Source organism: Microtus pennsylvanicus, chromosome 1 (assembly GCF_037038515.1).
Source record: "Microtus pennsylvanicus isolate mMicPen1 chromosome 1, mMicPen1.hap1, whole genome shotgun sequence".
Taxonomy (NCBI): Eukaryota; Metazoa; Chordata; class Mammalia; order Rodentia; family Cricetidae; genus Microtus; species Microtus pennsylvanicus.
Window position 1 is genome coordinate 75,758,188 of NC_134579.1, and position 13,740 is coordinate 75,771,927.

Genomic DNA, 13,740 nt, shown 5'->3' on the forward strand with positions numbered 1-13,740 from the left:
AGCAGCTTCATGGCTTCTCACTGACTCTGCCTCGAGAGAGAGAGAGAGAGAGAGAGAGAGAGAGAGAGAGAGAGAGATCTTCCAGCCTGGATAACTTCTGTTAAGGCATTGGCCAAAAGCAACTTCTCCATTAACTAATAAAATCAATATATATACAGAAGGACTTCCTACAGCAATGACAGACAACCAGGTACTGGTACCACTTAAGTTTTTCAGAGATGTGAACACATAAAACAGAACAGCAACATAGTAACAGACAAAACACAGACTAAGACAAAGGGCGCTCGTTCATTTACACCTTTTAAATCTCTAGACTCATGGCCCCTTCTGCAGGGAACCAGGGGCATACATCCTTTATAAATTTCAAAAACTAAAGCAATTTCTGTTGCCTGTCCTTAGTACCCCTAGCCTTTAAAATATCTATAATTAAATGTACAAATTTTAAAAGTTTACACAGTTTTTGATGTCCTATGTTGGCACCGCTGACTTTTAAAATATCTTTAATTTAATGTATAAATAACTGTTTACTATTTCCTTGGCCCATAATTAACATTTAAACTCAAGTTACTTTTTATTTATTTTTAGACTGTGCAACTGACCTTTTTAGTATTTGCTCTGCTCATTTACTTACCTTTATATTTACAACACATGGCTCCCAGATAAGCTCACAGCAGATCCACTTTAAAAGAGTATATTCTTTCAACCCAAGGGGTCCAACATGAAAATCCCCCATGTCCAGCCCCACATTGGGTGCGCATGTTGGAGCCTGTTCCAACAAAGTCACATAGGGCACCTGGAAGGGGGCATGAAGTTGAGGAAATGGCAGATTGTAAGAAATTGAGACAGAAAACAGGATAGACTGGAGGTGAATACCAACCAGTCCCGAGTTTATTTCAGAGCCTGCTTATATACAAAAGCAGAACAAAGCACAGCACAGTCAGTCAGTATCTAACCACAAGACATTGAGTAAGCACTTTCAATTTCTGTCTCAATGTTTCTGAGGTCTGGTATCAGCACAATTCTTTCTACTGGAGAGTGTGTTTTATTCTCATGGGCAAAATGCTCTTTCCCATGGGCTTAATCAGAACTGTCTCACAGCCCCCAATGATACAGGCAGAGCAGGCAAGCTTGAACTCAAATGACTTTTTTATGTCAGAATTGACTCCAGATGGAAACTGAGTCACACGTGGGCTCCCACATTTAGGATAGAATATTTCAAGGTCTCTCACTCTGCACATTTTCTAGTGTGGATCTCTATATTTGTTCTCATCTTCTACAGAAGGAAGCTTCTCTGATGATGGCTGAGTGAGACACGGGTCTATGGTTATAGCAGAATGCCATTAGAAGCCATTTTATTGCAACATTCCTTAGATAAAAATAGCATTTGGTTTTCCCCTAGGTCCATGGCCTTTCTAGTCTCAGGTTATTGGCACCCCAGCAGTGTCAGGGATGTTTTTTATTTCATGGAGGGGGCCTAAAATAAAATCAGATAGTGGTTGGTTACTCCCAAAACATTTGTACCACCAGTGTATCATGCCGGCAGGTCATCATTGTAGATCCAAGGTTTAGCATCAGAGTTGGTGTTTACCTTTCTCTTCTTGTAGCATGCCAAGTACCTACCAGTACCATGAACACTAGTAAAAATGGATGGAGGCTCTAGTTAGCTACCAACTCAACTTCCCCATATTCAATGAGATATATAGGTGTTTTCTTCAGCAATAGAACCTTACCATCAATTTGTGGAGAGCAACCAATAGCTCTGGCAATAACCTGGGTTGTGTTTCGATGTGGCCCCATTGGCCAACAACTTAATTATTCTTAATCCATTTCTGGCACTGGAGGTCTCACTTGGTGGCAAGAGACATCTAGTTGGGGCTTTGTCTTCTCCATTACTTGGTAATTCCATTTAAATTTCTTTCCTGTATGTATATATTTAAGAAGTTTCTATTATAGTAGATTCCCATATGACTCCTCAAATATTCTTTAAGATTTATTTATTATGTAAATATTCTGCCTCCATGTATGCCCACACACCAGAAGAGGGCGCCAGATCTCATTACAGATGGTTGTGAGCCACCGTGTGGTTGCTGGGAATTGAACTCAGGACCTCTGGAAGAGCAGCCAGTGCTCTTAACCACTGAGCCATCTCTCCAGCCCTTAAATATTCTTTAGTGTTGGCTATCCCTCCCAATATTCCTTCTCTTACCATCCCATCTGCATTTAATTTTTCATACAGTGTCTTATACTCTAGCCTGGCCTGAAACTTCCTGTGTAGCTGAAGATGTCCTTGAACCTCTGATTCTGCCTCCACCTCCTGAATAATGGGAGGACAGATTGGGCCACCACACTTGGTTTAAATGGCACTGGGGGTTGAATTCAGGGCTTTGTGCATCCTATCCAAACACTACTACCAAGCAAGTTATATTCCAGTCTGCAGTTTTTAGAAAAGATCTCATTTGTGTAGCAGGACTGTCCTGAAACCCGTGGCAATCCCTCAGCCTCAGCCTCTTAGGTGCTAAAATTATAGGTGTGAATGGCTATGTCCAACTTTCAATTTTCTTTTTGAGGCAATGAAAATGCTCCAACAATGACTGATTATGTATGCACATAGGCATGATGGCACTAAAGACCATCAAATTACCTGCTTCAAACTACATATCTTAAATATAATCTTCAGTTTTATTTTCATTTTTCAAAAGAAAAAAAAGAAGACAAGAAACAGCCATGCAGGTAGCAGCACACACCTTTAATTCTAGCACTTAAGAGGCAGATCTCTTGTGAGTTCAAGGTCAGCCTTGAACTAAAGAGCAAGTTCCAGGACAGTCAAGGCTACACAGAGAAACCCTGTCTCGAAAAACAAAAGAAAAAAAGATTTATTTTCATTTTTAAATTTTGTGTATACATGTGAGTGTAGGCTTATACACATGGCGGGGGTGTGCCTGTGTAAGCCAGAAGAGGGCATTAGTTCCCCTGGAACTGGAGTAACCAGTGGTTGTGAGCCATCCAATATGGATGTTGGAAACTGAACTCAGGTCCTCTGCAAGAGCAACAAGTGTTCCTAGCCACCAAGAAATCTCTCCAGTCCCATATGTACTTCTTAAAAGGTACCATAAGAAATGGTTGTGATAGTTATGCTGCCTTGACAACAAAACAATGAACCAGAAATCTCAAACTTGGCCCAGTGGTCTTCCCATGTGGGAGCTTCCACCATGCATGTACTGGGCAGCATTAAGCTGAATGAATGCTCAAGGGATCCCTGAACTTTCCTATTCTCCATGGAGCTCTTTTATCTCTGGTATCCTGTTCCATTAACCAGCTGCCTGTTCTCTCCACTCTACTTCCTCAATTCAGGCAGCCCTGAGTTCCACTTCCTTACTCTCTCCATGGAAGCTTGGCACTTTGGGGCTCAGCATTTTCCATCTTTTGTGTATGTGATGCTTAAAATCAAACTCAGGGCCTTGCACTATCAGCCGAACACTCCAGTCGCCATCCTTTTCTCATACCCAGTGTCTTGAAACCATTGACTCATGAATTTTGACTGGCTCATTGCTTTCTCGGGCAGGAGAGTAAATTTGGTCTGTGTTATTCCATCTTCACTGAAAACAGCAGTCCCTGGCCTCCATCTACTGCAAGCAGTGGTGGTTAAAATAGACTTGCTAGACTTTGGCAAGGTACCTGCCAGCAAGCCTGATGCCCTGGGTTCAATCCCCAGAGCTCACACAGTGGAAAGAACACCCAAAGTTATCTTCTGACCTCCAGAAGCGCCGTGGCGTACACATCCACAAGCATATGAGTAAATGTTGAGAGAGAAAGAGAAATAATTCAAAAGAGTGGTTTCTAGTTGCCAGGACTTTGCCCACATGACTGAGGCTTCTGATAATTCAGTATCCTCATGTTTGTATCTTTCATAATGAAGAGCTGAGGCACCAAGGGTGCCTGTCTGTCAGCCCGAAGCTAGCCTGAGGTGCTGGATGACCAGACAGCTGATTTCCACACACCAAAGATGAACTTCGACATGGGGTACCGAGAGGGACCACATGACACGGGGAGATCCTTTCATGCTCCAACCTTGTCACTGCCACAAGAGGAGAAAGATGATGAGGGCAGATAGAACATGAGAAGAAAAAGGCAAGGAAGGCAAATGGTTTGGTATCCAATGCATGTTCATTTATTTTACACTTAGAAAAGAAATTGCCCTCCCTTGTCCCAACCCCCCAACACACAAAGTGTCTCTTTTTACAAACATTTAAAAATTAAACCAAATGAAGATAGACAAGTTAATTTCAGTACAATTATTTTTCAGTGTAGCTGTCATAATTAGAGTTTAAATTTCCTACAAGTGACCAATGTCCAAGTAACTCATAGGGATATCCTGATCAACCAAAAGAAACTTCATATTCCAAGTTAGCAAATTCTAGTATAAAAATAGTCCGTGTGTCAGAACAGCTTTGCTTTTACACAGGCTTCAGGTCCGTCTGCTGACTGCATAGCCCTCACGCTCCCAGGCTCTGCTCTCACAAACAGCTTCGTCAGAGCGGAAGCAGCACAGCATCTGCCTGGTCAGGAGCCAACGTCTACCTTGGGGCCGAGCTGGACACAGGCTCAGGAGATTGCCGCTGACTCCGGGCAGCAAGGCAGAGCCCCAGTACCAACCCCAGGTCCACAGCTAGGCCTGTATTGGAGGGACAAGCTGCCCCCTTTGGGGGTCATCCCAGACCTGGGACATAGAGTATGTCCACCCAGGAACTGGGCTTGTGCTGGTGCAGCACAATACACCTTCCGCCAAGTTCTCTCTTTCCACTACCGCCCTGACAGGTGGGGGCTAGCCCTGGCACGTGCCAGGAGCAAGAGTGTGGTCCTGCCCCTCATGAAGCTGGGGACGGCCAGGGCAGGCTATTTGTCTCTCAGGATGTCCAGCTGTTCCTGGCACTCAGTAAAGAGGCGCTGGAATCGAAGATTCTGCCCAATGACTGGCAGCAGTTCCTTCAGCAGCTCCCTCTTCCGCAGACCCTGTAGACACAAGAATAACAGCTGAGGGAAGTGTCAGGGGGTCCAGACATGATACCTTTGCTGGATTGGCAGAGACCCCACACCTGATAAACCCTAAGCTAAAAGGTGGGATCAGATGAAAGTATATGAGGAAAGGGTGGCAGGAGGAGACATGGTGGCACAGGCAGCAGGAAAGACCAGGCTCTGTTCCTACCTGTCCTACAGTTGTTGACAGTTCCCACTAAACTTTCACTTCCTGGGCAGAGGTCTTGAAATTTAACCTTGTAGGGTGGGACAGGTGGCATACCAGGATTGAGGGCTTCTAGGCTGTCCCTCAGACAGATGTTCTCCTACTCCAGGTACTGCAGGGCAACCCTGGGTTAATAATGCACTCAGGGACAGTGGTGGCTTCTGATATTCTTTCTCTATCTCCTCCCTTGGCTCCTGTTTGCCACATGCAGTCGTCATCACTAAGCAGGCTCTCTGTTGCCCAGGTCGAAGAGTAAATCTAAACAATAGTATCAAATGGAAACCAGCCTGGCAGGAAGCATTTGCCAAGGGCAGAGAAGACCCAGAATTTAGGCAAAGAATGGGAGCTGCCAGAGGCCAGGTCAGATCAGCTGTCCCCAGCTGACAGGGCAGAGGGACGAAAGTGTATGAGTAATGGCTGAGGGCAGGTATAGGACACATCAGAGTATGTGGGGTCCCAGGTTCAGTCACCAGCACATACATGTAAAAACAATCCTGTATCATATTCTAGATTTTATGTTTGAAACAGGGTCCATGCAACCAAGGAGCCTTACACTCTGAATATTGCCAAGAACGACCTTAAACATCTTGTCACCTTGTCTCTGCCACTCATGCACTGGAATTTATCACCACACAGAGTTACATCCTCAACTCTATAATCTAGATTTCAAAGACACTCAAAATTCTACTTAAAATGTGAGTGGGTTCTATGATATTCTTAAGATCAGGGATCTGGTTCAATGGAAAACCATTTGCCTTGAACGTACAAGAGTCCAGGTTCCACCCACAGCAGCCTGCCCAGGAAAACAGAACCATGGACACCAGGAGTTAAAGATGGTAATAGCCATTAGTTAACAGTGCTGGGGTAACAACTTGTTCGTAACATGCTTCACTCAGAAAGAAACTCTTACCAAAGAACACGCCAGAAATACCAGGTTTGTGAAATGCCCTCTAACGAACACCCAAAGATCAGCATTTTCCAATCTTACACAAACTTAGAGGGGGGGAAAAATGAAGAACCCTAACTTCATCTACTTTGTAAATAACCTAGGCTAGCCTTAAATCAAACACCAATGGATGTCATCATGAAACTGCATGTACAAATCCCTTATAAATAATTAACAATCTTTCCTAATGAAACTATAACCAAGTTGAGTTGATCCAGAAAAGGGGAGTTAAATAATTTAAAAATGTATAATTTACTATGATAAAAGATTTCAAAATTGTAGCAAAAACAGTAAGATACGTGAGGAAGGCATGGAACTGGAAAATAGAAAATGCTTCTTTAAAATGATTTGATTTCTTGTTCCATGTAGAAAACACAAAATCACAAAATACTGGCAGACAAGCATAATAAAGATAACAGCTAAAGTCTGGCATGGTGATGTCTATAATCTCAGCATCTGGAAGGTAGGAGCAGGAGAACTGCATGCTCTGGGCCCAAAGCTACACAGAGAGACCATTTCTTTTTTAAAAAAAAAAAAGGAGAAGAGGAAGGGGAAGGTGAAAGGGGGGAAGAGGGGAAAGGAAGAGGGAAATGAGGAAAGCAGAGGAGGGGAGGAAGAGGGAGAAGGAGGAAGCAGCAGCAACAGCAACAATCACTACCCCACTGCCTCTGCCCAGTGTGGTGGTTCACACCTTTAACCCCAGGAATTGGAAACAGGAGAAGGATTTCAATGAGCTTAAAAGACAGCCTGAAATACATAATGAGATCCTGTCTCAAAAAAAAAAAATTAAAAAGCATATTTAATGATAGTGACAAGATCTTTGGGATACTAAGAGAAAGCAAAATTTGTGAATCTTGAGTGTACAAGAGAAGAATTTCATGCCAAAGAACAGGAAATATTTGCAATGAAATCAAAGAAGAAAATTTTCCAAATCTAAGGAAAGTACCATTCAGATTAACTCACAGAACACCAAGTAAACAGTTAAAACATTAAATGCACAGGGCACAAAGAAAGAGTACCTCAAGCTCCAAGAGAGAGGGCCAAATCACACAGAAAGCCAGGCCACAGTAATTACTCACTTCTCAATGGAAACCTCAAAAGCCAAGCAGGCTTAGAGAGATGTGCTTCTCAAGTTCTAAAAAAACATAATTGAGAAGCCAGCCTAATATACCAGCGAAACTATCTGTTAAAATGGAAGAAAAACTCTCCAGGGTGCCCGAACTGTCCTTCCCCTGTAACCAAATTGGTGAATATTCCAACTATCATCATAAAGCCTTCATCCAAGTTAACTGATGGAACCAGATCCAGAAATCCACAATCAAGCATCAGGACAAGCTCTGGGAATCCAGTCGAAGACAGGGAGGATGGAATATATGAGCAGGGGAGGTCAAGTTCATAATGGAGAAATCTACAGACAGCTGGACCAAGCTTGTGGAAACTCATGAGCTCTCGACTTAGACCAAACGAGGCCCTAAATATGTGGGAGACAGTGGTGAAGCTTGGTCTGAGAGCCCGTTCCCTATGGTGGGAAGCCATGCTCAGCCTTAGCGCAAAGGAGAGGAGCTTGGTATTGCCCCAGCTTAATGTGCAGAACTTGGTTGATTCCCATGGGAGGAGTGTATGGGGGAGTGGGCTGAGGGGAGAAGGGAGGCGAGAGGAGGGGTGAGAGGGAGAACTGTGGTTGGGAGGCAAAATGAAATCTTAAAAAAAAAAAGAAAGAAAGAAAAACTCTCCACAATGAAAGCAGGTTAAAGGAGGGCTGGACAGATGGCTCAGAGGAACCAAATTCAGTTCTCAGTACCCACACTGGGTGGCATCTGTAGCTCCAGGTCCAGAAGATTCCATGCCCTGGTCTGGCCTCCACAGGCATCTGTACATGCACAGCATGCATATAGACATACACACACACACACACGCATATTAAGATAAATCTTTTTTTAAAAAGTAGGCAGAAGCAATTTTATAGCCACCAATTCAGCCTTACAGAGGATCCTGAAAGGAATACTTTCAACTGAGGAGAAAAATAAACATACACAAGAGGATACAGAAAAAAAATAAGCAAAACTAAATTTTAAAAGGAAATCAAACCAAGAAACGTGTGCATGCATGCGCGCGCACACACATACACAGTATGTATCAATCAAATGATAAGCATCAACATACATCTTTCAGTAATAACTGAATATCCTGAATATCAATGGCTGGAATTTCCCAACAAAAAGATAAGGACTAGAAGCCTGGATTATAAAACAAGATCCTGGCGGGGAACGACACACACCTTTAATCCCAGCACTCAGAAGACAAAAGCAGGCAATCTCTGAGTTTGAGGCCAGCCTGGTCTATATAGAAAAACTGCCTTAGAAAAGAAGAAACGAGGGAGGGAAGGAGTAAAGAGAAGAAGAACCTTCCTTCTGCTTCTTCTGAGAAACATACCTCACCAACAATGACAGGCGCCACCACCTTAAGGTTTTCCAAGCAAATGGTAGCAAAACAACCCAACAATAAAAACAATGAAAGTAAGCAAGTGTGCTAGTCTAATATCCCATAAAATAGACTTCATCTAGTCAGAGATAAGAGGGGTCCATTCGTACTGATCAAAGAAGCACGCCACCAAAAGAACAATCCAGCTCTAAATAAATACCCATCAAACACGGGCTGACTCAGTTTCATAGCAAATACACTAAGTATAAAGTCACAGAGCAACCCCAAAGTAGTGACAGCCAGCGACTCTCACTCCCACCTTTTGACAGGTCAACCAGAAAGAAAGAAAAAACAGAGGAGTAGAATTAAATGGCTCCACAGATTAAATGGACCAAGTCATTTACATTTCACTTACATTAAAGGATTCTCATTCTCTGCAGCCCATGGAACTTTTTCTACAACATCAGGATACAAAGCAAGTAAGTCTCAACAAATACAGAAAGAAAAAAAATTCAAAGAATTCTTTGTATTCTTATCAAAATTGAGTAAGACCACAAATTAATAGGAAGAGAAATTACAGAAAACAGAGGCTGACCAAGTTTGAACAGCATATTTGAATGAGGGATGGGCTAATTCAAGAATTTTTTAAGTTCTATAAATGAATAAAAACAAACACACAACTTACCAAAAGTTATGGGATACAATGAAGGCAATCCTAAGAGGGACATTTCTATCTCTAAGTGCCCACTTGGAAAACTCAGAGAAATCTTAGGCAAACAAACCAAACAATGCACTGGAAAACAAGAATAAAGCAAACCCTAAATCAGCAGAAGAAAAGAAAGAACTAAGATCAAGGATGAAATCAAAAAATTAATCACTATTCCTACAGACTGAAAAACTTAAAATTGAAGCAATGAAAACTTAAATAGATCCTGTAATCAGATCCACACTTAGATAAGCAAAATAAACCATAAAAGAGATACAGTGGGAGAAAAAGGAGGGGGCTATTCAGTAAGTGCTACTTGGCTATTCAAATGAGACAAAAAAAAAAGGCAGATGCTCAACATTCTACATATTACAAAAGGTTTAAAAATTACAGGGTAAAACAATCTAAAACATCAAAAAGACCTGCTTTGTAAAGAAGACAACGAAATCATAGTCTGTGGTTTATAACATATGAGATCAGAAGAATATGAAAGTATTACTTTAACAGATTCTTGGGGCTGGAGAGACCACACAGCGGTTAAGAGCCTGGCTGCTTTCCCAGAAGTACTGAGTTCAATTCCCAGCACCCACATGGCAGATAACAACCATTTATAACTGTAGTTTCATGCCCTCTTCTGGTGTGCAGACATACATGCTACATGCAGACAAAGAGCCCATATACATAAAATATATAAATAAAAAAATCTTTTTTAAGAGCGCTTGTTGGTCTTGCAGACGATCCAGATTCAATTCCCAGCACTGACACGGTAACTGCCAACCACCTATAACTTCAGTTCTAGTGGATCCAATACCTTCTGACCTCTGCAGGCACACATGTAGTACACATACATGTAGGCAAAATACCTATACACATAAAATAATCTAAAAAATAATTTAGGTGTCTTACAACAGGTAAAGTAGTATAGTAGTATCTTATCACATGGAGAGATTACAGCAAATTTTATATTTCCTTAGAAAAACCACCAAAACATAAACTCATGTACATGTATACACCCATGCTCCAGTTACAGCTAATAAACTAACGGGTATAAAATATAACAATAGCAAATACTAAAGTCAGAAAATTCCCTCTCAACTTCACTAGGACTTGCTTTCCCCACACCATTAATTAGGTAGCCTCCACTCCAATCCACCTCACAGGCCTGCACAACAACTCTAGGACCTCCCTCTCATGCCCTTCCCATCTTGTAAACCATCCACCACTCTGCCTCACTCCACAGGTCCAAGGGCTCCTCTGCGATATCACCTCCAAGTGCTGCCAGGAGACCTGGATACTTGCAGATCTTCCATCAACCACCCCTCAGACTAGGACTGCTTCCTCCTATCCTGTGAGCCACTTGTTCCCCTGGGACCTCACTTCTCAGCACTCCCAGGTAGGCCCTCAACCTCTAGACACAAGAGCTCTCCTGACTGTACCCTACCTCCCAAGATCTCTTGTCTCCAACAATCAGTTGGCCAGAGCTTACTCAAGGGAGGAAAACCAGACATGGAGATACACCAAAAGGCAGCAGAAGAGAGAACCATCAAGGTGTGTGGCTCTCACAAGATAAGGAAGGGTAGAAACTGCAGATACAAAAGCCTACAGAAATCCAAATAGAAAAGACTAGAAAAGGAAGCTTCCACAACATATTATAGATAACACACTAAAACATAAAATAAAGAATGAGCATTAAAAGCCACAAGAGAGAAAGCTCAAGTCACTGATGACCCATCAGAATAATACCTCCAAAATAAAACATTTAAAGCCAGAAGATTCCAAGTTCTGAATACCACAAATGCCAATACAGACTACTTTACCCAGTAAAACTACCTACTAATATTGAAAACTCTATGACAAAATCAGATGAAAGGAATTTATGCTGACTCAGCCAGCTCTACAGAGGCCGCTAGAAAGGACACTTCACTCTGAAGAGACGGATAAACACACCAAGAAGTCATGGAAAATAGATTAATAATGGCAGGGTAGCAAATCAAAAGAATATATTTAAAGAGTAGTGGTGAGAGGACGCATCCCTGCAACACTCCTACAATTGTCTTAAACTGATCACTTAGTTCTCCACAGACTGTGACGGATGCAAAGGTGTCTTTATAGGCATTTTCTAGTATTCGTAAGATTTCTTCTGGGTATCTGTAGAACCTCATTGTTTCCCAAAGTCCTTTCCTCCAAATGCTATCTAATGCCTTGTTAAAGTTGGCGTTAACAGACAAAACCATCTTTTTCATATTTTTCTGCCAGTTGCCTCAAAGTGAAGATCTAATCAACTGTGCTCCTGTTAGCTCTGAATCTGCACTGGGCTTCTGCTAGGGTTTCCTCTGTTCTGCCCTTTATCCTTTGCGGGATAATGGACTGCTGTGGCACAACAAATTAATGCCCCTGTAACTTGAGCAGGCCTAGAATTAATAATAGCAACAGCCCTGGAGAATGAGGAGAAAGGCCTGTAGATAGACGGGGTGTGAATCAGTGACAGCCTTGGTATGAAAGTAAACATCGAGAAGACTGAAATACAACACATGGGAAGGGCATACAAGGATTCTAACACTGTAATAAAGAATCAGAACCTCAAGCAAACAGTCAACTTTGTCTATCTGGGAGGAAACCTCAGTTCAAAAGAGGGAACTATTTTAGACATCAGGAGGCGAATAGGGACAGCGAGGGTTGTATTCAGGCACTAGGAAAGGTTTGGTCAGCAAGAGACCTAATGACAACAACAAAATTACAAGTATGTGAGACACTTGCCTTCTTTACAACTCTGAAACCTGAACAATGAAACGCTCTTCAGAACAGCGGCCGAACGTTTTTGAGATGGCATGTCTCAGGAGGATTCTAGGTGTCACATGATTTTAAGAAACATCTCCAGCTACAGGAGTGAACTACAGGATACGGCAAGGGTGTTTGAGATATTTTGGCCATGTTATGAGAACGAATGAAGGCAGATACCCAAAGATAGCACTGCTTGGAGAAGTGCATGAGATAAAAGAAGAGGAAAGCCCAAAAAACGCTGGATAGACAACATAAAGGAAGACTGTGGAACCCTGGGTATGACAATAACACATGCATCTAGGACTGCCCAGGATAGGAACAACTGGAAAACAAACATAAACAGGCTGCCCATGCATGCTTAAGCATTGCCAGGGCATAAATGATGGTGATGATGAAATGATGAGCTAATCAAAAGAAGTCTAAGAAAACAACAAAATAAAAGGAATTAACACAAATCTTTCAATAATAACTCTGAATATTAATGGCCTCAATTTCCCAATATAAAGAGACTAACTTATTGGATAAGAAAACAGGATCTATCTTTTTGCTGCCTCAAAGGCACACACCTCACCATCAATGACAGAAATCACTTTGGACTAAAGAGGTTACAAAGTTGTATTCTAATCAAACACAACTAAGAAACAAGTGGGTGTAGCTGTTCTAATATCTGACATAATGAACTGCAAAACCAAAGCTAACAAGAAAAGATGAGAGAGATCACTACATACTTATTAAGAGACACAACCCAAGAAGAGGGTATACAATTCTAAATACACACCAAACAACACAGAGGCACCCAATTTCATAAAGGACATGCTATTGGTTGTAAACTCACTCTCCACAACAAATAGGCCATCCAGACAAAAACTAGACAGAGAAACAGTGGAGATAAATGAAACCATTAACCAAATGAACCTAACAGATACATACAGAACACTTCACTCCAACACAAAAGAATACATATTATTCTTTGCAGCCATAGTATTTTCTCTAAAATAGACCACATATTAGGACATAAAACAAGTCTCAACAAATACAAGAAAACTGAAATAAGATTCTACATTCTCTCCGGCCACAGAAGAATAAAGCTAGATATCAACAGCAATAGAAATCACTGAAAGCACACAGAGTTATACAGACCAAACAATACACTACTGAGTGATAATTGGGTCAAGGAAGAAATCAAAATGTAAAAGAAGACAAGCAGACCAAAACTTATGGAACATAATAAAGGCAGCCCTAAGAAAAAAGTTTATAAACTCCTAAATCTGCCACCCAGCCAGAGCAGGGAAGAGAGTCAAGAGCTCAAAGGCCAGGATGCCCAGCTTTATAGGCATGACCAATGGACCTCAGGGTCCCAGACCAATCACATCAGGGGTGACTGTCCAGAGTCTCTTGATCACACCTAGAGCACTGTCTGGCAGTGTTTCAGGACCACATGTCACTCAATGTGGGAACGAACAGGCCCCCTCAAAACAAAGGCCCCTTGGAAATGAGGTTCTCACCAGGTGAGCCTGCCTCTCAGAAAGGACTCAGTTCTAGTGGGGTCCTTTAGGACTCTCTCCAGGACCCCCAAGCCACCAGAGAAAACCCCATGGGACGCTATGGTGAGGATGAGTCATGCCTACCCTGTCCTCAAGAGTTCAG

The 13,740-nt window shown here is 42.1% G+C and overlaps 1 protein-coding gene across 2 annotated transcripts in view; it reads right to left on the reverse strand.

Annotated features, from left to right (window-relative positions):
• Nucleotides 1-4,147: 4,147 nt before the first annotated feature.
• Nucleotides 4,148-13,740, reverse strand: part of Hira (histone cell cycle regulator) — a 102,156-nt gene continuing 92,563 nt past the window's right edge. For both annotated transcript variants that reach the window (XM_075969303.1, XM_075969313.1), the window contains one exon: nt 4,148-5,010. In XM_075969303.1, the coding sequence (XP_075825418.1) occupies nt 4,894-5,010 (117 nt within the window). In that variant the 3' untranslated portion in view covers nt 4,148-4,893. The remainder of the gene's footprint in view (nt 5,011-13,740) is intronic.